The 27,506-nt window shown below is 44.1% G+C and overlaps 1 protein-coding gene across 1 annotated transcript in view; it reads left to right on the top strand.

Annotated features, from left to right (window-relative positions):
- Positions 1–566: 566 nt before the first annotated feature.
- The window catches only part of LOC112394979 (solute carrier family 23 member 1-like), a 45,711-nt gene continuing 18,771 nt past the window's right edge, over positions 567–27,506 (top strand). The window contains exons 1-4 of the mRNA XM_024737987.1: positions 567–696; positions 6,363–6,509; positions 9,536–9,693; positions 21,401–21,560. Coding sequence (XP_024593755.1) covers positions 655–696; positions 6,363–6,509; positions 9,536–9,693; positions 21,401–21,560 — 507 coding nt within the window. The 5' untranslated portion in view covers positions 567–654. The remainder of the gene's footprint in view (positions 697–6,362; positions 6,510–9,535; positions 9,694–21,400; positions 21,561–27,506) is intronic.

Genomic DNA, 27,506 nt, shown 5'->3' on the forward strand with positions numbered 1-27,506 from the left:
TATTAGAAGTTTCTGGGTATTAGGGAGACAAGCACCCAAGGATTAGAAGCATTTTTTTCCTCCGTCTCTCACCTGAGGCCTTTGCTCCCGCCATGAGCCTTAGTGGCCTCTCCCAGGTCAGCAGTAATACCTTTCCGTTTCTAATGACTGCATTAGTACATCTCAGGGGCCATGCTATTTGCGCTACTTTTGCAATGCTTTCATTCCGGCTCAACCGGTCGCTAGAAATCAGCTTTAGAACACAGAAAAGCCTCTATGTTCAGCCCAGAGCCTCACCCTCATCCCCCTCATTTCCTGCCCCTGGAAACCTGGCTTCCGGAAAGTGCTCTCCTGCCACATCCCAAGAGGCTGCACCCTGATTTGTTTCCTTGGTACCAAGAGGGATCATTAACTTCTCCTGCAATTACCCATACTTATCAAATTGTGAAACATTCCCTGCCACTGAAGGCACCTTGGTCCCCTCGAGAGGGCTGGAGGGGGAGTCTGTTGCAGACCAGCAGGTGGGGCTTGGAGGCCCCACCCTCCCCGGAGCTGGCCCAGATCCTCCTCTTTCTCTGATTATATTGGCAGGCGGTGAGAAGTTAATCTTCCTCTCCTGGAGCGGCTTCTTTTTTGTTTTGAGAGGAAGCCAACAGGAGAAGACCCTAAGCGGCCATGAACTCTGCCATCATCAGCTGTGAGCACCCTGAGCCCTCGGTGAGCGCTGGTAGAAGAGAGGGAAACATAAGGGGTGGGGTGGAGTAGCAGAAAGGAGGAAGGATGCCTGGAGGGGGTCCCAGCATGAAGTCCTAATGCGGGTTCATTTTTAGTGCTAAGGACATTGACTCATGTTCTAGGTAAGACTTTGGATTATTAGAGCTGTCCTCCCAACCTCACCCTCACAGAGGCAAAGATTCCTCCCTGGGTGCCAAACTCTGTGAATGAATTACAAAGGAAGAAGGGAGAGCTGAAAAGTCCTCTTTGCTTTACTCTGTTGAATCTAAATGTTTGTTTTGTAGGTTTCTCAGCATTATGATTTCTTTGATCAGAAGCCCTTTCTGAAGCAAGACAGAGGGAAGCAGAGAGAGAGAGAGAGAGAGAGAGAACTAACATTTACTGAATAACCAGTATGCCCCAGGCACTTTATATACTTTGTTTTCTACCTTCAAGCCAATGAAGCGTGCACCTCTGTTCCCATTTTACAGATGAGGAAACTGAGGCCCAGAGAAGTAAAGTGACAGTAACCCATCTGGAGGCCTCTGTAGCTCATCCTTGAGCCCTGGTCCCACCATTCTCTCCAACCTATTTTGGCCACCTAAAAACAACAGGGGGGACTGAGTGGGGACCCTCTGCCCACCGTAGCCAGAAAGAGCCTCCCCCCACCAGGCGCAGCCATAGTGTCTGTGGGACAGGTGCCACCCATGAGCCTAGGCTGGGCCCTCAGAACTATCGCCTGGAGCCAGGCTGTCAGACCCTGCCCACTGCTGGTCAGCCTTCTGGTAAAGAGACCCTGACCATCTCTTCTGGAATATTGTGGAAGACACCTGAGAGAAATCTCCTGTCTTCTCCTCAGAATTCCTTCTGTTAAAAAACAAAATTCAGTGGAGTAAATTTAAAGCTCTAATTGACTTTATTCAATGATTTATGAAACAGGCAGCATCCCATCATAGCAAATAGAAAGGAGCTTTGAGGAGCTGTACAAAATGGAAGAGTTTTATAGGCAGAAGGAGGCAGGGCAAGGAAGTTATTCTATCAAAGAGTGGATTGTTTCAGGTGAGGTCACTTTCCTGAAAGCAGGTGTCTACCAGGCAGATCAGCTCACTAGTGCTGACCAGGTAATTCGACTGACTGGTTAAAGGTTACATTCCTGGGAGAGACTGAAACTGCAGTTAGGTGAGATATTAAGTCTTGGTTTGCCAACATGGGGCTTAGCATAAGTGACTCCATTTTGGGCCTTTTTTTTTTTTTTTAAACACTTCTGTCACTACCTTATGGAAGCCAAAAAAAAAAAAAAAATCTTGGGAAATAAGTTGAAGCCTCCATTTTCTGAAGGCTGTGATGTTTTCCACCTCATTGGTCACCTGAGGCCAGTGGGGAGTGGAGGAGTCTGGACACATCTGATTTTTTTTCAGTGGCCTGTCTTGTCATTTTCTTCAAAGCCTCAGTTTCAGCACCCAGATTAAGAGGCCATTTTGTGAGATGTTTTTGGTTTTCAAGTGCATATTGCTTTGCTAGAATCTTCTAGGGATATAAACATGGGGAAGACAGCTTCCCCACCTTGAAAGCTTATGGCCTAGCTAGGGGAAAGCGGGGTATAAAAAAATATTTCTGATACAAGGGAGAAGATGGTGAATTACATAACAGAGCGACAATATGTGTTGGGAGTACAAGGAGGGCAATCATATGGGGTGGGGGAAGCAGAAGAGGTAAAGGAAAAGGAGGCATTGAGCTCTTTGAAGGTGGGTTTAGGGGAAGCAGGGTCGTGGGGATCAGGTAGGGAGCACAGGGTGAGCAAAGGCACTGAGGCAGGACAATCGAGGCCACGTTTGGAGGGATATGGTCAATCCCATTGGCTAGAGTCAGCTGAATGGAAGTGTTAGGAAGCAAAGCTAGAGGGGCACATCAGGGAGTGGGAGGCGGTATGGGGAATGGATGGAGTCAGAGGGCCAAGGGATTCACTCCCCCCCGCCAGGCACCCTCCTTCCCACTGCTGCTCCCTCTGCAGCACAGTCTCCTGCTGCTCTGCTGGGCTGCTCCTGGGAGCTGGCAAGCTGTCCCTGTACTCACAGGGCAGCACCTGCCAGCAACTGCCCTCGACACCGAAAGAGGAGGGACCTCGTACAAGCCTCAGTCTCCTCATTGTAACCTCCCTGAGCCTCAGTCTCCTCATCCTTAAACCGGGTTGTGAGAATCAAATGAGAGGATGCATTGGAAGGTCTTTGCAAACTGTGAAGCACTATAAAATGCCAGGCCTCAGCACAACGCCTCTTTGGAGCAAGGCTTTTGGCGAAATTACAGCTCGTGCGTTGAGTTGATAGACAATTCCAGCCAGGAGACTTTGTGGCCCCCCCTTCTCACACCAGTGCTCACTGGCAGGGAAGCTTCGTTAAGAGTTCATTCTTCCTTCAAAAAGGGATTTGTAGGCGATCTTCAGCTGCTCTAAGACTCACAGAATTTTCCCGCCCAGGGATTCTCCTGGGATTAAAGGCGCTTCCCGTATCCGGATATGCCCTGAGATGGGACTTCTTCCACCTCCATCTGAGAAGCCCCTGCTCTAAAATACCTCTGGGATGTCACTTGTTTCTATGTGCGTCTTTAATATGCTAGTGACTCATCTCTGACACACAGGAATCTCAGGTACACTGTGTACCTTCTTATTTTATTTTTTGTCCCAGTGCTTTGCATAAGTGATGTAAGGTAGTTTACAACAAAAGATGTATTTTGATCAGGCCCTATGCTTTCTACCAGCCATGACTGACGGGTTTCACAGAAGTCGCACTTATCAGAAGCAAAGAACCAGCCGTTCTCAACGAAGACAAGTTTTTCCCCACTCTCAGTTCTAGTTTTTTTTTTCATGTGGGACCTCATACAAGGTCAATTTCCCAGAAAACTGTTTTAAAACGATTACAGAAGTGGTTTCCATAACCTTCAGATGGTCCAAGTTGACATCTAGACAGAACTTAGAACATTCAGAGGTCATCAGGTTGAGAACACTCTTTGAGTCATTGACTCTTAATAGGAAAAAAAAAAAAAAAAAGACCCCAAACTAACATTACCCTCAGTGTTTCCCTCCCCATCACCTTTCTGAGAATTCCGAGGGGTCCTGGGAGAAGGTATGAGGTGAGTTTGCTGGCAGCTGTACCTGCCCCAGCCTGGTGAGCTCAATCACCGGCGCACGTAACAGGCAGCCACACAGACTTCCAGTATTTTTGCAACCATCCCAGAGTTAGAAGGGGACACCGAGGCTGGGAGAGGGAAAGTGAAGTGCCTATGGCTGCCAAGCAGGGGAATGACAGACCACGTCTCCCCCACTCCAAACTGCGCGCTCTGCTGTTCTGTGTAGCCTACCCAGCATCAATCAACCAACCAGCCAATCAGCCAGCCGCTCTTTCCTTCTGCCCCTCCTCTTTTTTCCTCAGCCTGTTCTCCCACTCTTGCTGTCGTGCTCACTGACTGTGCCACACCTTCACTAAAACCTCGCGTTAAGTGCTCCAGACTTCCTTCCAGCAGCCTCCCGGCCATCTTTGGCTTGGCGTTGACCTCCTTAGGCAGAGCCAGCCATCCTTCTTGTGCAGCCCAAGTACCAAGTAGCATCAGTGCCTCCTCCTTTTCGAGAGTCTAAATAAGATCAGCGTGTTGTTTCCAAAGAATTCTAACCAGTTAAGTATTTATTTTTTAAAATCCGTGAGAAGAGTTCTTTATGGTCATTATACGTGGGTTTGTTTATTTTATAGCTCAACAGAGAATGCTGTGAGCACTAACTCTGTGCTAGAGGTGGAGTAGTTTTGGGGCTTTATGGCCTTTAGGACGAGAAGACAAATGATGGTAGTGAGGTGTGTTCTGGGCTGTAGTAAACATGCCTCTGAGGAGGGAAGGCCTCGTCTGGTCTGAGGCCGGGGTGGAGTGAAGTCAGGGAATGCTTCCTGGAACAGTTTTGGGATGCTTGTTCCCAGGCATTGCTAAATAGATGAGTAGAGACAAAATCCTTACATTTAAGTTTCAGAAACTCAGCACAGCAAACGCTGTTCTGAGGCCCAGGAGCAATGTGCCTCTGCAGAGCTGTTCTGTGGCTGGCTCAGTCCACCCACGATCAGCAAGCCTGACCACGGCCCTGGGCTCCTCCGGCTGCCTGGAGGCTCAGTGTGCTGGGCCATTTTCTCCATCGCCAGTGATGTGGGCCCCGAGTACTGGGAAGGAATTAGGATCAGATTTGCCAGTGCTCTACCCCATGGAGGAGGAGGACTGGCTCAACTATGAAGTAGATGTTATTGACATTTCTGTTATATAGATCAGAAAAATGAGGCTTAAAAATATTAGTAATTTGCCCAAGTTTGGTAAACTATATAGCCAATAAGTTGGAGGAGAAGGTTTATGATTCAAAGTTAATTGGGGGTTAAACTGGTAGGAATATAACTTGGCTATTGACCCTAGAGCCTTCTGTATGCCCTGCACTTATTTACATTTGTGTTATATCTATTCATTCATCTGTACACTCAGACTGTTCAGACTGAGCACACAGACTATTCTAGAAGCTGGGTCAAAAAGAATAAGGCACAGTGAATGCATTCTAGGAACTCACACCCCAGCAGAAGAGATGGATAAGGAAACAGTCCATGCGTTATAATCAGCGTGCTGTGATGAGGGCTTTGGCGCAAGGCTGGCCTGTAGGAGTGTATGCAAGGGCAGCTACACCGTTCTGGGCCAGAATCCCCATTTACCTGCCCATTTCCTGACCATGGAGTTGACCCCCATTCCCTCCTCCACAAAGTTTCTTCTCTGCCAGGGCTTCAGGCAAGGCACCTACCTCTCTTGATTGGCCCCAGACTGCATGTGGAGGTCTTGCTGCAGATGTATAATATAGAAAATCACTGGTCTTTTGACCTAGAAATCCCAAGCAGGCCAGCAGTTATCTCTATCCCATCGCTCTTGCCTCTGGAAAGCTGTCCATCTGTCTGGTTGAAATCAGAAAGTGAAACTGAGCAGGACCCTAGGGGGCTCCTGGGCACGGAAGCCTTTCTGTGTTCCCTGTTCCTTGTTCGTAGGGAACAGACTCCAGCTTCCATGACCTTCCCTGAGTCCCAAAGGACAGATTCAAACAGTTGCTAATCAGGGAAGGGAGGGCTTGCAGAGACAAGGGAGGAGCAGCCAAGAAACCATAGTGCAGCCTTGGGACAGGGTCCTGGTTCAGCCTCAAGGGATACATATAACTGTATCTTCTGAGCTCTTTATAGAACTAAAACCCCCAATAAATGGAAGATGTCAGCATTCTTCATTCCAGATTAAAGGAACCAGAGAAGCTCTTCAAGAAGACCACCTGAGGCCAGATTAAAAGAACCACAGAAACTCATCAGATTACCTGAGATCAGATTAAAGGAGTGCAGGCCCTGCACACACCCTAATCTTATCAGCAAATCCACCTTTGAACCGTTGCTATAAAACTCCTCACCAGATCCTCCCAGGTTGGGACACACAGTTTTTTAGGGCAGGAGACCACTGTGTCCCCCTTTGCCTAGCAAAATAGTAAAGTTATTCTTTTCTAATTCACCCCAAACTCTGTCTCTGAGATTTGATTCAGTACCGGTGGACAGAGGCTGAGGTTTCGGCATCAAAAGTCCACTTGATTCCTCTTGAAATGCTCAAATGTGTTCTTCTCTTGTTCTCAGCAGAAGGGTGATGGTGTATTCAACTCCCATGAAGGTGGCCAAGGCAGGAAGAAGGATGGCCAGCCTAGGGGTCTCAGCAGTAACCACCTGGCTTATAGCATCCTGGATATCCCACCATGGTATCTCTGTATCTTCTTGGGAGTGCAGGTAATGCCACCCATAAGCACTGGGTCCGAAGAAGCTCTGCCTCAAAAGGCACATGAACACACACTTAGGTCAAATTGCTGATATTCTTGGCTTCCATGTTGTTGATATTCTTGCCTTCCGTGTTGTTAACCTCCAGGGGACTCAAGGCTCCTCCAGTCTCTCTTTCTCTCAAGGAGTTTGGGGTTGGGGCATGGAGTTAAGGGAGGATTCTCCCCCATGCTGAGCTAATAGGTCACATAAAGGACACCAACTGGGCCATTGCGGTGTTGGGTTTTTTTTTTCAATATACCAATTATAATTTGTTTGGCAACAACTAAAGAGTTTGATAACCAATGCTTGGGGAATATTGGGAAACAAGCACTCTCAAACACTTTTGTTGGAATGTTATTTGGTGCAACTTTTCTGTGAACATGTAAAACATATATATTGTTTAACCCAGTCCCTAATGCATAAGAATTTCTCTGTAGGGAATACCCCAGTGGTCCAGTGGTTAGGACTCTGTGCTTTCACTGCTGAGGGCGGGGTTCAATCCCTGGTTGGGGAACTAAGATCCTGCAAGCCGTGTGGCACGGCCAAATTAAAAAAAAAAAAAAAGAAGGATTTCTCTATAGATATGCTGGCAAGACTCATTAAGGTAAGTACAAAGATGTTCTTCTTTTGTTAATAGTAAAATCACAACAAACAAAACCCTAGAAACACCCCCAAAATATCCATGTTAGAGAACTGTGGCACATCCTAACAAGTAATTCTTTTATGTAGCTGTTAGAAAGAGAAAGATGTATCTACCTTGCAGTTAAAAAATGATCACCAATATATATTAAGTGAAAAAAGCCAAGTAAATAATTGTGTATAATGTGACCTTTTTTTGTGTTAAAAACTAACAAACGAAAGAGAGATAGAAATAAGTATATGTAGTAATTTTGCATGTTTTGAAGAATTCACAAGAAACTAATAGAGGTATTTAGCCTTGGGAAGAGAAGCTAGGAAAGGAAGGGTGGCTTTCAACTTTCCCTATTTATTTTGTAACTTTTGTAGCTTGAATCTTCTAATCTTATAGATGTGTTTCTTTTAATTTTACAAACAGTTCAATGTGGGGTACCAGGGATGGGATACACTTTTTTGTTAACTTCTTTGTGCTTTTCTACAAAATAAGAAGAGCAAATGTCATACTATTTTAAAAAATATTATTATGAGCCAATAAAATGGATAATGTAGATATTTTTATCATGAAAGGATGTTGAATTTTGTCAGATACTCTTTCTGCATCTATTGAGATGATCATATGATTTTTGTCTTTAATTTTATTAATGTGGTGTATCATAGTTGTTGACTTGTGTATATTGACCATTCTTGCATCCAGGGGTAAAATCCTGCTTGATTATGGTGTATGACCCTTTTAATGTGCTGTTGAATTCAGTTTGCTAGTATTTTTGTTGAGAATTTTTACATCTATATCCATGAAGGATATTGACATGTAGTTTTCTTTTCTTGTAGTGTCCTTATCTGGCTTTGGTATCAGGGTTTATGCTGGCCTTGTAAAATGAGTTTGGGAGTGTTCCCTCCTCTTCAGTTTTTGGAATAGTTTGGGAAGGCTTGGTACTAATTCTTCTTTAGATGTTTGATAGAATTCACTGGTGAAACCATCTGTTCCTGGGCTTTTCTTCATTGGAAAGTTTTGATTACTGTTCAGTCTCCTCACTACTTATTGGTCTGTACAGATTTTCTATTTCTTCATGATTCAGTCTTGGTAAGTTGTGTGTTTCTAGTAATTTATCCATTTCTTCTAGGTTATCCAATTTGTTGGTGTGTAATTGTTCATACTAGTGTTTTATGGTACTTTGTATTTCTTTTGTATCATTTCTAATTTTATTTGAGTCTTCTCTCCTTTTTTCTGAGTTTAGCTAAGGGTTTGCTTATCTTAAAAAACCAGCTCTAGTTTTGCTGATTTTTTTCTGTTGTTTTTCATTTCATTTATTTCTGCTTTGATCATTGTTTTTTCCTTTCTTCTTCTAACTTTGGAGGTTGTTCTTCCTTTTTTACTTCCTTGAGGAATAAAGTTAGGTTGTTTATTTGAGATCTTTCTTTTTTCTTAATGTAGGCATTTATTGCTATAAACTTTCCTCTTAGAACTGCTTTTGCTGCATCCCATTAGTTTTGGTATGTTTTGTTTCCATTTTCAGTTGTCTTAAGATATATATATATTTTTGTGTGTGTGGTACGCGGGCCTCTCACTGTTGTGGCCTCTCCCATTGCAGAGCACAGGCTCTGGACGCGCAGGCTCAGCAGCCATGGCTCACGGGCCCAGCCGCTCGGCGACATGTGGGATCTTCCCGGACTGGGGCATGAACTCGTGTCCCCTGCATCGGCAGGCAGACTCTCAACCACTGCGCCACCAGGGAAGCCTGTCTTAAGATATTTTTTGATTTCCCTTTTGATTTCTTCTTTGGCCCATTGATTGTTCAGAAGTGTGATGCTTAAGTTCCACAAACTTGTGTCCAGTTTTCCTCCTGTTATTGATTTCTAGTTTCATACCATTGCAGACAGAAAAGATTCTTGGTATGGTTTCAATCTTCTTAAATTTGCTAAGGCTGTTTTGTGACCTAACATATGATCTATCTTGGAGAATGTGCTCAGGCCTTCCTGGTCAATGGTCTTGCCCTCACCTTGTGCCTTATTTTAATAATGAGCCTCTTGCCTTGTTCTTGTTCTTAAGGCCCCCTCCTTGGTTCATGTTATATCCTCCTGTGCTGTGTCCCTGCCTTGATTTCTTACCTAGAACATCAGTTCTTGGCAGTAGGGTCCTGCCCTTGAACCCCAGACCTTCTGGCTGGGTCCCTGCTTCTTGCTGCCAGGGCTTCCTAGTTCCTTCCCACTGCTTGCCTGGATCTCGCTGCCTGTCACTCAAGGCCAGGCTCCTCTGAGACCAGAGATGGAGCTCTTGCCTCAGGCAGTAGGAATAGGAATGAAGGTAGAGTAGGCAACTACAGCATCTCCAAGCCCATCTCCTCTCTCTGCTCTGCCCACAGCACTTCCTCACAGCCCTGGGGGGACTCGTGGCAGTTCCACTCATCCTGGCCAAGGACCTGTGTTTGCAGCATGACCCCCTGACCCAGAGCTACCTCATCAGCACCATTTTCTTCGTCTCTGGCATTTGCACTCTCCTGCAAGTATTTTTAGGAGTCAGGTAGGTAAAACTCCTCCCCATGGATTTTGACTTTTTAAAAAAAATTTATTTATGTTTGGCTGCATTGGGTCTTCATTGCTGCTTGTGGGCTTTCTCTAGTTGTGGTAAGTGGGGGCTACTCTTTGTTGCTGTGCACAGGCGTTTCCTTGCGGTGGCTTCTCTTGTTGTGGAGAATGGGCTCTAGGCTCGTGGGCTCAGTAGTTGTGGCTCATGGGCTCTAGAGCACAGGCTCAGTAGTTGTGGCCCACGGGCTTAGTTGCTCTGCGGCATGGGAGATCTTCCCAGACCAGGGCTCGAACCTGTGTCCCCTGCATTGGCAGGTGGATTCTTAACCACTGCACCACCAGGGAAGCCCTGGATTTTGACTTTTACCTGCCAGGGTAGCAGCAAGGTTTGCTTGGCTTGTAGCCTGAGATGAGTTACATGAGTGGCATGATAGAGGGAGCACAGGACCAGAACTAAGAGCCTGGGTTCAAGTCCTAGCTCCAGCACTTACTGTGTACATTAGCCAGGATTCTTGATTAAAGTAACACAAATAGCTACAGACAATTATGCCTGAAACCTTTTACTTTTGCAAATTACAAGGCATATGGCTAGTGAACACATTGCGGGGCCTCCTCCCTGGACTTCAGAAGGAGCGGTGCAAGTGAGGGGCCCTTCCCTGGTAAATCTGCTTTGACCTAATCCGTGCCAGGTCTGTGCTCAGCCCTGGAGTTGCAGAGGAAAGTGTAAAACATTCCCAATGATGTACTTCTGCCCGACCTGTCTTAAGAGAAAATGACTTGACAGGAAAAATTAATGTCCATTTATTCTTTTTTTCCCTTCCCGTTTCATTGAGATGTAATTGACAGACAGCATTGTATAAGTGTATGGCATAATGATTTGACTTACATACATCAAGAAATGATTAGCACAATAAATTAAGTGAGCATCCATCATCTCATATAGATACAAAATTAAAGAGACAGAAAAACAATTTTTCTTGTGATGAGAACTCTTAGGATTTACTCTTTATCATTTATTTATTCTTTATCAATTTTCTGAATCAAACCACACAGGCGAAGGCTGATGCAAGGTAGCCAATTATTTCCAGGATAGGCTGTCTGTAGACAGCATCCAGAGAATACTCATTCCTTGTGTGGTCTTCTTGCCTAAACCAAATCAAAGGCACTTTCCAAAGTGCTTCTTTTGCAAGTCATTTCCAGGAGATATGCCAACGCTTAAGTTCTCCCATTTTCTGTCGAGGAGAGGGGATTAGTGCCTGCATCTTTGTCAGGTTATTTCCCTTCTCTTTCTTCCTCCTTCTGTCACCATCTCTGAGAGCCAAGATTTCTTCTGAATCCCCCACCAAGGACTCAAAGAGGTATAGGGTTTGGTCTGGTCTCTTAGGCCCCTAAAATCTGGGACCCCTCCCACTTTTCCAGAATCAGTCCCTGGAATGTCAGGTGCTGTGGTAGCATCAGAGAGGCCTTGCAGCCACCTGCCTGGATACCCAGGAGCAATCCCCCTGGCTGCCCCATGGAGAGTTACAAACACAAGGCTCTTCTGGATGGGGAAGCACCTCCTCTTAAACTGAGATGGTGTTCACTATAATTATGGAAAAACACTGATCTTGGAAACTGGGGGCCTGAATTCTAGTCCTGGCTTCTGTGCTGTGGGAACCTGCACAAGCCATTCACCCTCTCTAAGTCTCAGTGTTCTCATCTGTAACATGAGGGAGTTGAAGTAGGTTATATTTGTAAGTCCCTTCCATCTCTAATATTGTGGACACCTGTGATGCTGACAAAAGATGATACAGTTCCATATTCCTACTGGAATCTCAGTACTGAGAGTGCCTGTGGGCCTAGCCTGCTGGTAAACCCTGTGAGAGACACAACAAATCAGGAGTTAAGAGTTCAAAGAATCTATAGCCTAATTAAACATACAAAGAAAGAGGGAAATAAGATTAGGAAATAAAACCATGCTAATGTCCTTAAACTAAGGTGGGGACAGGAATACACTTGAGTTTGGTTCCACTCATGGAAATGGACTTCCTGCTCAGTGGCTAATGAGTACGGTAACTGCCTACAACATTAGAGATTATAAAACTAGCTGATAGCCTGTGTGAGTCAAGTATATGTGACTATTGATTATCTGGTAACCAGTATTTAATTATGTACTTTTCTAGACTGCAAACAAAAATGCTGGTACAGCAATGAGATTTCAGATCTTAATGATTAAAACCATCTTAAATAGTCAAAGGGAATGATGAGAGGTAAAAACAGCTTCCCTAATAAGAGCTAAAGAGCGTAGTGTCCATTGTGGGGTGGGCATCTGCAATCCTTGGCGGAGGGGTGGCTGCCTCCCTGGTGTGAATTTCGGGGTCTTGGGTGTGTCCCCCAAGGGCCTTCCTCACTTAAGCGCTCAGTTCCAAAATTCATGTAAGGGCGTACTTCATTATCTGTTTCAAAAGAAAGCATTAGGGCTTCCCTGGTGGCGCAGTGGTTGAGAGTCTGCCTGCCAATTCAGGGGACACGGGTTCAAGCCCTGGTCTGGGAAGATCCCACATGCCACGGAGCAGCTGGGCCCGTGAGCTACAAATACTGAGCTCTGCGCGTCTGGAACCTGTGCGCCGCAGCCAGAGAGGCCGCGACAGTGAGAGGCCCGCGCACCGCGATGAAGAGTGGCCCCCGCTTGCCACAACTAGAGAAAGCCCTCGCACAGAAACGAAGACCCAACACAGCCAAAAATAAATAAATGAATAAATAAATTAAAAAAAAAAAAGAAAGCATTAAGTTTAAATGCAATCACTAGAGGAAATTATTATCGACTATGTGTAATTCTGGGTCTTAACTCCATCTCTGGAATTATTCATGATTTTTACCCGGGAATTTCTTTTTCTGGAGTGGTTTCAAGTGATATATCTCCCTTTTCATTTTCCTGGGAAAGTCTCATGTGTGGAGCAAGTACTTCTGCCCAAAGTGCATTCAAATCTGGGTTCTGTGTAGTCTTGCCCGAATCAGCCTGCCTGGCATTTGTCCTTTTCTTCCATGGACCTCCCTGCGGCCAAGCCCTGATCTGTCCTAGCTCTGCATCTGTTACTGGTTCTGCAGAAAGTCCATGCCCATCGCCAGAGGTCTGCAGCCATCTTGCCCGTGCCCCATTGAAAACTAGGCACCAGATGTGCCATCGGAGTTCTGTTTGGAACAGAAACAGTGGTGGCTGTTGGCAGTAGAAGAGTGACCTGGTAATCAGTCACATCAGAGGAGGGAGAGGGGATGATGTGTCCCAAAGAGGGGCCTGGTGCTGCTTCTTCCTCTGGGTTTAGGTTGGGTAGTTAACTACACGGAAGGTGCGGGACGTGCTTTCCTACAGGGTAGCAGGTTCTTACGTGCTTGGGGTAGGAAGCTCAGTAAAAAGATGAACACTAAGTGATCTTTGTCCAATAGTGAAGGAGTTGGGGTCTGAAGGTACGCAGGGTTTCTCACAGCAGAGCGACCCTTTTAAATTCAAGAATTCATCAATCCCATTCGACATTCTTGAGGCTCTGCTCCCCATTCTGAACTATTTCAAAGAAAATCCGTGACATCACCCTTTGCCTAATCATTGGATTGACTCCAAAAGGGAACATCAAAATGATGACACAGGTGAGGTTGGATTCCAGCAGCTCAAGCTCCAGATGTCTCTGTCCCCAACTGTTGACCTCTTCCCCAGAAGCCCCTCATGCTCTACACGTCCCAACCCCAGACCCCTTCTGGGGGCTTATCCTCTCCAGGTTCCTGGGTGCCCAAGCTGTATTGCCTTACCTAGGGGAGACTTAATTCCCCCTCTCCTTTCTACCCCTGACAATTTTTGCATTAATGTTATCTTGGAGTCCTCATGTGGTTTTTTTTTTTGTTTTTTTTTCAAATATTTTCTCTGCTCTTCATTTTTAAAAAAAAATATTTATTTATTTTAGGCTGTGTTGGGTTTTTTGGCTACGCACAGGCTTTCTCTAGTTGCGGCGAGCAAGGGCTGCTCTTTGTTGTGGTGCGCGGGCTTCTCATTGCGGTGGCTTCTCTTGTTGTGGAGCACGGGCTGTAGGGGCACAGACTTCAGTAGTTGCAGCACGCGGGCTCTAGGGCACGTGAGCTTCAGCAGTTGTGGCGCATGGGCTTAGTTGCTCTGCGGCATGTGGGATCTTCCCCGACCAGGGATCAAACCTGTGTCCCCTGCATTGGCAGGTGGATTCTTAACCACTGTGCCACCAGGGCAGTCCCTCGTATTTCTGTGAAGAGGAAATTAAAAACAATTTTACCAAAGCCATGATAATTAAATTAGATAATGTATGTAAAGTGCTTAGCTCAGCGCCTGGTACGTAAAATTTATTTTTCGCACCAAGAAAAGGGTATTACCATAAACACAATTTTGCACCCTCCCTCCCTTTGCAAATTATTGAAAAAAATTTAAATGTGGTTAAAAAAAACTCCTCCCCCTCCTTTTTAAACATACACAATACATTATAAATATCATTCCATTTCAATAAACATATTTCCACAATAGCACTTTTAGAAAAATATCACTTAGTATTCCATATTCTAGAGTACATAATATATTCTAGTTTAACCATTTCCTATTAAAGGACATTTAAGTTGTTTTGAGCTTTTCAGTATCATAATAGTGACCAACATAATTCATAATTATGAGAGATATGCATCTTATGTGTCCTGATAATCATTTATCTAGTTAAAGACAGAGAAGAGACTTGAAGAAGTGTTAAAGGTTATTTCTGGCTGGTATACATTGTATAGGAAAGGTATATATTATATGTGTGCTGATAAAGTTTATCTAGTTAAAGATTAAAAAAAGATGAGAACAAAATGTTGATGATTATTTCTGGGTTATAGAATTAGGGTGATTTATTCTTTATATTTTTATTTACCATTAATTTTTCTTCAGAGTCCATGTGTTTCTCTATAACTGGGAGAAATGAAAACCATTAAAAAAATGTTTTTAGAAAAGTATCAGGATATGTTTTGTGAGCCACACCCTTTGAATCTTTGCCTGAGAGCAAAAGTGCAGTAGGCTGCCCATTACCATCTTGGAAGGGGGCTTGATAGGTAAGGCTCAAGGCTACAGCCTTGAGACAACTTCCTAGATTCTTTGTCACTTCACCTGCTTTTATCTCTGTTTTCCCTGATGTGTTTCTCTGTGGAGGTCAGCATTAAAGCCATTAAAAAAAGAAAAAAAGGAGAGTTATACTTGTCTTTGGCGCAGATCAGAAGGGAGGACTAGAACAATGAGGGTGGGTATCAAAGGTACACTCAAGGCAGTGGGTAGTGATGGGTTTAAAGAAGGCAGACAAACAGCCTTCCCCTACCAACCAGAGATCTCCCCCTTCTCCCCTTTCTTCTAGGCAGAAACAAGCACTCTCATCCCTCCAAGCTGATTATTTAGTTATTTTCCACCGTCTCTAATTAATGCACTTCTGTTTTAGGCACTATTGACTGAAGTGCCAATATGGATGACTATGATTTCATTTTCTTTCACAGCCCCTCACTCCCACCACATACAAGCATATTTTCCATCATCCTATTCTCATACCCTCCCAGCATAGGTCAATATTGAATGTACACATTATAATGACTGGGATGCTATTCAGAGCTGAATCACAAAGTGATTCCTTTCCTGCCCAACTTTTTGTTTTCCCTGAAATTAATATCTTTTTAAAAATATTCTTTAGTTTCTGTTTGTTTTTAACTCAATGATAAACTCCCTGCCTGTTGTCTAAATCTCTTCTTAATAATTTCATCACATCAGGTAGCCTATCAACTTCATCTTCTTGATGTACTACCTCCTGGGGCTCTCTGACTTGCTGAAGTCTGGAGCAGTCGCTGTCTGTGCCTGGTATACATTAGATGTGTCATCCTGAGATGCCTCTTTACCCTTATTCTGGGAATTCCCTTCATGTCAGTTTTCAAGTCTAGATCTCTTGTTCCCATGTCTTCCTCTTTTTTTGGTGGAACACGAATATGCAGTAGTTTCCCGAGAGAACACATGGGAGGTAAATTCTGTAAGACTCTGCATATGTGAAAATGTCTTGATTCTATTCTCATACTTGATTGATAGCTTGGCTGGGTATAAAATTTTAGGTTGGAAATAATTTTTTTCAGAACTTTGAAAGAATTGTTCCCTTGCCTTCTAGTTTCCAATGTGGTTTTAAGAACTCCAAAGCCTTATGTGACGTTCCCCCTCCTGCTGCAGAATTTTGTACAGGCCCAAGCTGTGCTGAGTCTATTTATCATTTAACTGGGAGAGATCTATTTATTTATAGTGTCTAACATACAAGATCAACTATGATCATCCTATTGCTAAATCCAATAGACAACTGTTCAACTAGACTTGACTTTTGAGCTTCCATGTTGGTCTCTGCATCATCCAGTTTTAGCAAGAATCTTGCTCAGTCACTGTAGCCAGAATCCCCACCCTCACTCTCTGATTGGTTTCCTCATTTTTCACTATCCACAGGTGATGTCTGTTCACCTTGGCCTGTTTTCAGCAAGAATCCTGTTCTTACCCCTGATGCTTCCTCTTAGTAACTTTCCGTCCACTGAGCCCCACCCTGCTCCTTGGCTATAAATTCCAAGTTTTCCTTGTCACATTGGGAGTTGAGCCTGATCTCTCTCCCCTATTACAGAACCCCATCGTAGTAGCCCCCCTTGAATGAAGTCTGCCTTAACGTCTTTAACAACCATCATGTATATCATCTTATGAAGAGTACATGAGAGCTCAGAGAGAAGCGTTGAAGCTTAACTTCCCAATACTTCCAAAAGGTTAGCTGTTTCTGTTTTATGGGCCCAAATGGAACTACTAAGAGATGAGAAAAATTCCCCACACAATCATTAGCATAAACTGTCGAAGAAGTTTGTCTTTCCACATGCCCTCTTATCAGTTCTTATAACAAACACACTTTTGCAATTTGGCTCAGTGACTCAGACTTTCTGATCAGGGCTCTGCACTTCCCAGCTTAGCCCTGCCACTGGCACCTGCCCCCAGCATCATTTTCCTCATACAGAGACAGTGCAGTATTGTCCTACCCGCCCTGAAGTACTCTTGGGATAATTATATGAAAATGCTATGTAGTTTTAAAATACTGTATAAACTTAGATGTTGATAGTACCCCCACGACACATTTCTGTGTCTTTGACAACCTAAAATATCAATCCTATCAAACTTCTAAGAGACATTCCTGAGACTGCAGATTTTGACATTTTACATGCAAGTTGTTGTTTTAAAAGAAAATGGTGGGGAGTTTTCTTCTTCAGACTTGAGTATACAGATGAGATGGTAAAGGGTGAAGGGAAGAGGAAGATGGATAGGGAAGGTCTTAGGAAACAAATCTTGGAGAACCAACCTGCAAGAAATGGGAATGCCAGACAAGAACTTAAAAAAAAAAAAGTCCATACTGTAACATCTGTTATTTGAGGAAACATTAAGAAAATGTTTCGGGGGCTTCCCTGGTGGCGCAGTGGTTGAGAGTCCGCCTGCCATCTTAGGAAACAAATCTTGGAGAACCAACCTGCAAGAAATGGGAATGCCAGACAAGAACTTAAAAAAAAAAAGTCCATACTATAACATCTGTTATTTGAGGAAACATTAAGAAAATGTTTTGGGGGCTTCCCTGGTGGCGCAGTGGTTGAGAGTCCGCCTGCCGATGCAAGGGACACGGGTTCGTGCCCCGGTCCGGGAGGCCACAACAGTGAGAGACCCGCGTATTGCAAAAAAAAAAAAGAAAATGTTTTGGTGTACACTACCTTTTCTAGAAGTAGCCACACATTGCAGAGGGAATAAAAATGAAAATTACTCTATTTATTGAGCTCTTCTCTTTCCCAGGCATTGTGCTAATCACTTACATATAGTTTATCTTCACAGCTACTCCTTGGGAGAGTAGTATTATCTTTATTTTGTCAAAGAGGACACTGAGGCTTGCAGAAGCTGGGCAACATGCCTAGGTCACACAACTGATAAGGTAGAGCCTGATTCAAACTCGCCTTTGGTCTACACCATGTTCTTAACTGGTGTTACAGGGCAGTGGTGATAAGTAAGGAAACCCAAGCACTCATGCTGGTTAACTCTAAGACCTTGGGCTCCAAATCCCCTATCTATAAAATGACAAGGCCAGGCTGGATACGCTTCAAATGGCTCTTCTATTTCTAAAATGTTGAGTTTTAAAAATCAACAATCTACGATTTACAAGAGAGACATTTAAGTCAGAAGGCGTATGTATAATAATAGTGAATCATACTCATGGGAAAATTTTAAAAATAGGAATTACCATCATGCTAGCAGATGAAAGTAACTGTGAAATTAAAGCAGCACTGAGATACACATTAAGGTCACCACGAAAGGTAAAAGATACATAAAGCAATAAAGACTTGTAGTGATACTGAATGCACACATCTTAAACATGTACCAGGAAAGTGCGTAAAAGAAAAACTAGCAGAAATGCAAGAAATATATGTAGATCTCTCTCCCTCTCTCAAAAAGGTACCAATGAGAAGTTATGAGAAAGAAATGGGAATGCTAACAAAATGAGGTGGGGAGGCGGAGAGGAATGGATGGAAAATGGGATTGGAAGGTCTGAGTACAGAATAATGAGGGAAGAATTTATGGATACATTGTGTGAATCTAAAGGTAGCACATAAGAGTACTCTCTAGGGCTTCCCTGGTGGCGCAGTGGTTGAGAGTCCGCCTGCCGATGCAGGGGACACGGGTTCATGCCCCGGTCCGGGAAGATCCCACATGCCACGGAGCGGCTGGGCCCGTGAGCCATGGCCGCTGAGCCTGCGTGTCCAGAGCCTGTGCTCCGCAACAGGAGAGGCCACAACAGTGAGAGGCCCGCGTACCGCAAAAAAAAAAAAGAGTACTCTCTAGTAAATAAATGGAAAAAATTCATCTTGCTCTTGAACATAAAAGGTATTCTTAGCAATTACAAAGACATAGAGGGAATTCCCTGGCAGTCCAGTGGTTGGGACTCAGTGCTTTCACTGCTGTGGCGGGGGTTTAATCCTTGGTCGGGGAACTAAGCTCCCACAAGCCGCAAAGCGCAGCCAAAAAAAAAAAAAAGAGTACTCTCTAGTAAATAAATGGAAAAAATTCATCTTGCTCTGGAGCATAAAAGGTATTCTTAGCAATTACAAAGACATAGAGGGAATTCCCTGGCAGTCCAGTGGTTGGGACTCAGTGCTTTCACTGCTGTGGCCCAGGGTTCAATCCCCGGTCGGGGAACTAAGATCCTGCAAGCTGCGAGGCGTGACCAAACAAAACAAAACAAAACAAAAAGGTAGAAAGTCCATATATCACATTATCCCAACTACATATAATAATCTTGAAAGGAACATGAACAGAGTTAGAAAAGTGCTGAACTACTTGAAAATTTTGAAGTGCTCCCTTAAAGAAGTTCTAAGTTGGGGATGAATTCCTGCATATACTAACAAAAAACATTTTTTTCAACAAACATAAAGCTCACCATCATAAAAATTGTTATAAATATATTTTGACAGTATCTAAGTTCTGTGTAACGAGTAGACAGTTTATAGACAAGGAAAAACATATAAAATCACACGAATGAGTGCACATCTTTTATGACTTAATGAAATGCAAATTAACATTTGTTAGAGTTTCATTATATACCTGTTAAACTAAAAAAATAAAATAAAATGAGAAAACCCAATATTCATAGGTTTTTGCAGCACTAGGCTCAGTGCTGGAGAGATGGAAAAGAAAAATAATCATCCCTGACCTCATGGAACCCAGTAATACTGAAATGGCTGCGGCAATGGTGGCATAGTAATGGTGGAGTGCTTTTAAGCAGAGTCATAAGGTGTTTAAAGAACCCCTGAGAGTCAGTTACTGTAAATGATTAGTTTGTTAGTACAAGGGCTAACAGAGAAATGTGTAACTAGAATATAAGTGGTGTTTTGTCTCAGTCACCATTTTTATCCCCAATACCTGGCAATCAGTGCGTCTCACAGAGCAGGTCCTCAGTAAATATTTGTTGAATGAATGAAATGTGCATATGGGATTACAGCAAAAAATTAAAACACAATTCTTGTATTATATACTCTATACATATGATATGCAAAGATTTCTATGTTCATTTTAAAAGCTCAAAAGGGTTTTGCAGTGATAAATGTATAGCATGTTTCCCTTCTCTGTCAAGATACTTAGCTTCATAATTTCTATGCATTTTAATTGAAGTATAGTTAATTTACAATGTTGTGTTAGTTTCAAGTGTACAGCAAAGTGATTCGGTTATACAAATATATATATATATATATATGTATGTGTAGATATATACATATATACTTTTTCAGATTCTTTTCCATTATAGGTTATTATAAGATATTGAGTATAGTTCCCTGTGCTAGTGCTATACAGTAGGTCCGTGTTGTTTACCTATTTTATGTATATTAGTGTGTACATGTTAATTCCAAACTCCTGATTTATCTCCCCCCCATAATTTCTTAATTAAAAACATTATTCACGCATACCCATTCCACCACCCATATGTTCCTGCCCTGTGTGTGCCATATATTCCAATCTGTTTTGGAACCTTATGGGTCTAGATTTATGAATCTAGATTACTTGTTCTCAGCCCTGGTTGACATTAGAATCACCTGGAGCTTTAAGCCCTCCCCATGCCTGGCTGCACCCTCTTGACAAGCCCACTAACTCATCTGAGGGTGATGCCCGGGCATTGCTGATTCCTACGTTCAGCCAGGACAAAGGCCACTTAGGCAGCAAAACTTTATATTTTCATTAAGTAAAATGTGTTCAGTCTTTCTCAGAAATAACCCTTTAAGCTGTCTTCATGGAATCCTGAGTTCAAAAATAGCCTTCTAGTATTGTTAAGAAAAAGTACCTAAACTGGGTGTGCTATAGTGACAAATGCAAGCACGAGGCTGACATCCCTTTTTTCCACCCGCCGCCCCAAATTCTAATATGCAGGGCAAAGAGACTAGGTGAGCCTTGATAGCTTCTGACCTTCTAGTAAGAGAGGGTTATTGGAGGTTGACTTATCAGGCTACATTCACCTTGAAGGGAGACAAGTCAGATGGGCTAGAAGTTCTGCTAGAAGTTCTCACAGAGGCCAGAGTGAGACACCAACGAGGAGGGAGAAAGACTGTGGGTGGGGGATACGCCCTGATAATTGACCTCAAGCCTGTTCAGTCCAGGTGATAAAAGGAGCCTGAAGGTAGAGGTCTGGGATTGCTGTTCATTTCTGAAGAGGCAAAGGAATCTGGCCGCCCAGATTCTAGGCTGTGCATCTCTTGTCAGTGGGTGGGACTCCACATGTGTGAGCTGTGCTTTGATCCTGGGGTCTGGGGAGGATTCTCTGGGACTGAGGAAGACAATGGCACCCACTCAACATGTTCCCTGAGCTCTGTGCTACCCCCAAATCGTTTCCCAGCACCTGACTCTCTGCTGCTCCTGGGCTTGTATCTCCAGGACTGGGGTTAGGTCTGCTTGCTTCCCCTCTCCACCTCTCCTACCCGTCCAAAGTCTGGCAGGGTTCATGGGTCTGACTTGGAGCTTGGCAGGAGTTCCCTGTAAACTGAGAACTGCAGGGGTCATGTGTCGCCTTGAAACCAAGGTAGGACTTGGGATTAAAAGGCCTCCACTGGGGCCAGTGACAGACCAGCGCTTAAAGAGCTGATTGGTAACTCTCTCCTTTCCCCTCCTCCAGGCTGCCCATTCTCCAGGGAGGAACATTTGCTTTTCTGGCACCCTCCCTGGCCATGCTGTCCCTTCCCACCTGGAAGTGCCCCGTGTGGACACTCAATGCCAGCCTGGTGAACACCAGCTCCCCTGAATTCACTGAGGAATGGCAGAAGAGGATCCGAGAGGTATTGGGGTGAGGGGGATGGGGTGAGAGCAATGGAGTGGTCCTCAACAGGGGCTCCTGAGTTGATTCATTTGTTCAACATTCATTGTTCAACTCATTGCTGAGCAAGATTCCAGGCTTTAAGATACTTGGCCCTTGCTTAATTCAGTTTTATCATCCAGGGAAAGAAACTAGTGGCCTTGAAGCAGGCTCTGAAGTTTGGCCATGCTCCAGGTTGGCTTATCTAAACGATAGATAAGGAAGCCAGCACATAGGATTCTTGGCAGAGAGCATACCCATACCCTCAGGGACAGTAGACCTGCTGGCTTCCAGACCCCAACATCCTCACCTGACCTCCTAGGTGAGGGGTCAAGGACGGCCCATGGGTGGGGTACTGTATGAGAGAGTGAAGGTCACTTGAGATTTCTAGGAAGCCCAACCAGCTTCCTCCCAGCTTGACCTTAAATATGTAGGCCTGGAGTGAGGCTAAGGACCACCTCCTCTGGAGCAGGGGCAGTCACACAAGCACCGTATGGTACTGGGTTTCCAATACAAGGTAGTTTGCTCAGGCATGAATCCAACTTTCGCTTAATGTCTTCAGCACTAACTCACTAGAACTGGACCAAGGACATTCCTGAACTCAGGGCTATGGACCTAGAGCAGAGTTTGTTCCCTAGATATCCTTAGGAGTTAAGCTAGGAAGCCTTAGCCCAGCCAGGGTCCATCCTGCACCCCACCCAGGCCATGTTCAGCATCCTCACAGCCTCATGGCTGCAATAAGGGTCACATCCGCTGTATATGAAAGACAAAGAAAGAGGGAAGACAGAGGAAACATGGTAACAAGATTCCTATTCTTACCCAGAGTTGACCCATGAGAAGGAGTACAATTGACAAAACACTCCAGTGGGGGTGAGGGCTGGGGCAGAAGGACAATGGTGTAAGTCCTAAACTGATTCCAAATACCTGAGAGCCAGGAGTGCTGATGTCTGGGGGCAGGAGAAGGTGGATGACTCAGCTCAAGCAGAGCAAATTAGCTCTTCTGCTTTTTGGTTATGTGAGGCCCTCAAAGGATTGGATGGCACTCACCCACATTGGGTAGCGCCGTCTGCTTCATTCAGTTCACACCAATTCAAATGCTAACCTCTTCTGGAAACATCCTCACAGACACACCCAGAAAAAATGTTTTGTCAGCTATCTGGGCATCCCTCAGCCCAGTCAAGTTGACACATAAAATTCACCATCACTGTATATTATGTATATGTTCAACTTAAGTAAACACTAGCAAATACATTTGCAAAGTGTATGTTCCAATTTACACTCCCACCAGCAGCGTGTGTGAGTTCCAGTTACTCCAAATTCTCACCAACATTGTCTCTTTTTCATTTTAGCTGCTCTGGTCAGTGTATGATGGTAAACTTGTGTCATTCTTTTATGATGTTATTGAATGATTTAGAGTTCACTATAAATGTCTGTCCTCATCTGGTAGGTCTATTTGACCACCTGGGGTCATTTTTGCTCCTATGCTTACTTACCACATTAGCTGGTGACTAGAGGTCAATATCCCAATATGGACTTCGTTATTTATCATTATTTCCATGACTTTCATTTCATTGAGTGTCATGTAAATGACCTATGAATTAGTCCATGACCCATTTTAAAGTTCAAACAGCAGACCGTGCCCTAAATATGCCAGCATCATAGTAGCTTTGGCTACTTTCACAGTGTTCATTCCTCATTGTCCATCCAGTTCAGCACAGTATGCTCTGGGTCTAGTTTTATTAGATGTGTTTCAGTTTGGTAGAATCAACTGTGATGCCAGCATCCCTCATTCCAGATTGAAGACGTATCTAGAAATATGGCTAAGAAATCATTTTCTTATTTCCAACATTTTAAATGCAACGGGCAAAAGTAGCATTATTCAATACCATAATTTGGTAACTCCAGTTCTTCCTGCCGCCATCTTTCTTTCTGCCCACTGTGAGCCTTTCTTAACCCATTTCCTTGCTCCTGTTGGAAGAGGAGGTGCTGAGTCCTTCTCCGCTAGCCTTTAAATAGTGGGCAGGAAAGGTAACACTGTTAAACCCTCCTTGTGTGTCCTTCCCCAAGGTACTTTCAAATGATTTAATAAGTATATTGTCACTGTAGCCCCTCCACTGGGTAGGATGCATCCTGAAAAACACCAGACTTTCCAATCCAGCCCATAAATACCATCAGAATTCCAACAAGTCAAATTAAATAGCTTCTTATTATTCCTATCTTAGGGAACACAACCAAATCCCTAGTCCTGGGAAAACAGGGTTTCTTTACCTTCTCATTTCCCAATCTGTCCTTTACAAACTGCTCCACTAGTGACTCAGTTTGGTGCCCCACTTGTAGCTTGATCTTACAGTATCCTACCCTGCAAAGCCTGCCCTTCGTGCCTTTGTCGCCCACATTTTGTTGCTTCAAGCACACATTCTAATTTTGCAATAATTTCACTGCTTTTGGAAAGTGACATGAAATATGAAAAGATCACTTGATACTGTATTTCTTGGTCCATTCCTGTCTTGTTCATGCTGTGAAAAGTGATCCTTGAGCTGTTTGATACATAAGTTGATCTTCATGCTGGTGGGCAATCTGGGTTGCTAGTCTCTTTATTGTAGCCTGCGCCAGGGCTTCAGTGGCAGGATAGGCAAAGCTCAAACCAGAAACACTGTCCATACCAGTTTAAAAAAGTGTTAAAACCTCCCATGCTCTGTGGACTGTCCAGTACAGGCAGCCTGTCAGTTCTGTGGTGGGCCATTTATCCTCAAATTCTCCCACCAGAGGCACCTGTGCCCATCTGTTGGCACCTGTTGGCAATCTGGATCATCCTGGGCAACGCAAGTGACTTCAGAGAGAGATGGAGATTATGTAGTTTGTGAGCCCGCATATGCATGGCTTGTGGCCCGAGGTGTCATCTTGTGGGCCCTAATGACTACGTTCAAAATCATACTTCCCTCCTCTTTTTAAGACATAGGGGCATCTACGTGAACCACCAGTATTTGAGATTTGCCTATAAAGTCCTGTCCCATAAAAGGTGAAATTTCAGTAGAGCCTCTATGATCCTCTTGCCAGACCAAACTGCTAGTCCATTGGCCACAGCCCGAGAAGCTATATAATTCTAAAGGGATGACTCTGGGGGTTTATGTGTGTACTGTCAGTCACATCACACACAGCTTGGTCCTTTGGCTGGACTTAGACTTGCCTTCCTTCCTCCATCAAGATCCTTCTGTTGCAATGTTACATTCTTTCAGTCTCAGTCTTTCTCAGGTGGGTGAGCAGCCTTTAGCAAGACTCCAAGCAGTGCCTTTTTTTTTTTTAATCAATTTATTTATTTATTTAAGGCTGCATTGGGTCTTCGTTGCTACAGGCAGGCTTTCTCTGGTCGCGGTGAGCAGGGGCTACCCTTCGTTGCGGTGCGCAGGCTTCTCATTGCCGTGACTTCTCTTGTTGTGGAGCACAGGCTGTAGGTGCATGGGCTTCAGTAGTTTGGCATGTGGGCTTAGTAGTTGTGGCTCATGGGCTCTAGAACGCAGGCTTAGTAGTTGTGGCGCACGGGCTTAGTTGCTCCACGGCACGTGGGATCTTCCCAGACCAGGGCTTGAACCCGTGTCCCCTGCATTGGCAGGCGGATTCTTAACCACTGTGCCACCAGGGAAGTCCCCCCCAAGCAGTGCTTTTTGAATTCAAAGATCCACATAGTGGGATCCAAGTCTCTGTTGTTAGAGATAGATTATCTCGTGAGGTAGTGTCCACCCAGGGGAGGGGGACTGTCACTTACTCATGGATCCTATGAACGCCTCCTTGTGTAACTGCCTTTTCTTTTCCTGAATATAACGATTTCCCTTTAATTAGCACATTCTGTTGATGATCCCCTGCCTTATTTGAATGTCTTTCTGACATCACTCAAGATACCATTGGGATCTCTGATCTTGGAGTTATTTGGTGCCATTCAGTAGTGCTCTAATTCCAAATAGTGCCCAGTAGCAGACGAGTTAGGAATGGTCCTTCAGAGGGAGAGTAGTTGAGTGGCTGCTCTGGGCCGCCTCCACACCAAATGCCCCACGCAGAGCTGAAGTGCCAGGCATCTGCCAGGGTCAGTCCTCATTCAGCATGGACAGAACCACTGAAGCTTCTGATATCTCAGGAGCACTGTGGTGGTCAGGACACCGCTCTGAGACCAGTCTGAGCCATAACTTGTGAATTTCAGCCAGAACCTTCTGCTGTTCTTCTCTTTCAAAAACAGCCTTTCTGCACGTGGCCGTGCTCTGGTATACAGTCCAACAGTACACCCAGATGTGGATGTACTTCAATGACCTATCAAGTTCTTGTGCTTCCTTTTTTTCTCAAGGTGGACCCAGAGTTAACAGAGGTTTTTAATGTTTAAAGAGCTTTTCCATGTAGTTCCAGACCAAGATATACCTAAGGATTTCATTTGTCAAGCGGGCGGGCCCTGGATTTTTGCCAGGTCCGTTGGCCAGTCTTCAAATGCTGTGTGTTGTACCACCTTTTCCAAAGCAGGATGTATTTCTTCTTCAGTGCAGCCTAGTTTTATTATATCATCGATAACATGAATCACAAAATACATGTGGTCTGAGGTTTTGGGGGGTCTTGTTTCTGCTGTCCCCCAGGGAGCCAATACTTGGCTTTCGTAAATCCAAATTAAAACTAAGCAAAGAATAAGAAGTGGATTTTGTCAGCGAAAATTTAATTAACTATCAAGTTAAGAAGAAAAAATTGGAATTTTATTCGAGCCAAGCTGAGGATTATAAACCCGGGAAGCAGATCCTCGGGAAGCCCTGGGAACCCTTCCACCTGTTAGAAGTTGAAGGCACAGTCATATACATTTTTGAGACAAAGGATCGAACATCAAAATGACACACTGGTACTTTACATAAAGTCCACCGAGGATACATTGTCCAGATAAGCAGGTACAAAGCGAGCAGCCAGTCACCATGACCCCCTACAGAGCTGGGAGGGAACGCTGTTCTTTTAAGAAATTACATTGCTAGCATCAGAAGAAAGAAAAACAATTGATCTTTACGGTTGAGCAGGCCCCTTATCTTTGAGGAGCTCTGGTTAATGTGTAATGCAGGTTCACACTGCACATTAGGGAGGGAGGAGGCCCAAACAAACACACAGAGAGAACTTTATGTGTAATTTTTTTACTTGCCCTGCCTTAAAATATAAGTTTTATTTCATCAGTTTCCTTACCCTGCTCTGCTAGATGCCAGGGGCAGGATTTCCCTTCCACTTAGACCTACTGAGAACTATAATTTTTTGTGCAGGAATCTCTTGCCTTCGTGCTATCCAAGAGGAAAGATCTGACAAGTTAATTCGTCTCTTCTCCTACCTAAGCACTCTGCTGCTCGAATTCTTCCTGTGTTCTCATGACCTGTCTGCCTCAACACTGCAGTGGTCTGAAGCAGTTACTTTGTGTTTTGAGGACACAGTGTTAGTAGTGAGAGAGGATGTTTAGGGATGTTCAGGTCATGCTGTGCCTGCACTGAGCACAGGATCCCAAGTTACAGACACAACCATGTTTTTAAAAGACATTTACCATTTATTTTTGTGTTTGTGAGTCCTCTAAAGCAGGAGTCAGTAAACTATCGCTCTTGGACCAAATCCAGCCTGTAATCTGTTTTTTACTGCCCACCAATTAAGAATGGTTTTTACATTTTAAAAAGTTGTTTAAAATTTAAAAAAGAATATGTGACAGAAACTATATGTGGCCCACAAAACCTAAAATGTTAACTATCTGGCTTTTTACAGAAAAAGTTTGCCAACCCCTGCTCTAAAGCACAGGCCCCAGGGTGGGAGTTCTCTTGCCCAGATCTAAGACTGTAGCCTCCACTATTTTTTTCCCACATTGCCTTCAAGTGTCCAACAGTGAGTAAAAACCCAGAGTCTTATTTGTGGTATTTTAGCTCCATCTGCTGGTCCAGTG

This window comes from Neophocaena asiaeorientalis, unplaced genomic scaffold (assembly GCF_003031525.2).
Source record: "Neophocaena asiaeorientalis asiaeorientalis breed wild unplaced genomic scaffold, Neophocaena_asiaeorientalis_V1.1 scaffold364, whole genome shotgun sequence".
Lineage (NCBI taxonomy): Eukaryota > Metazoa > Chordata > Mammalia > Artiodactyla > Phocoenidae > Neophocaena > Neophocaena asiaeorientalis.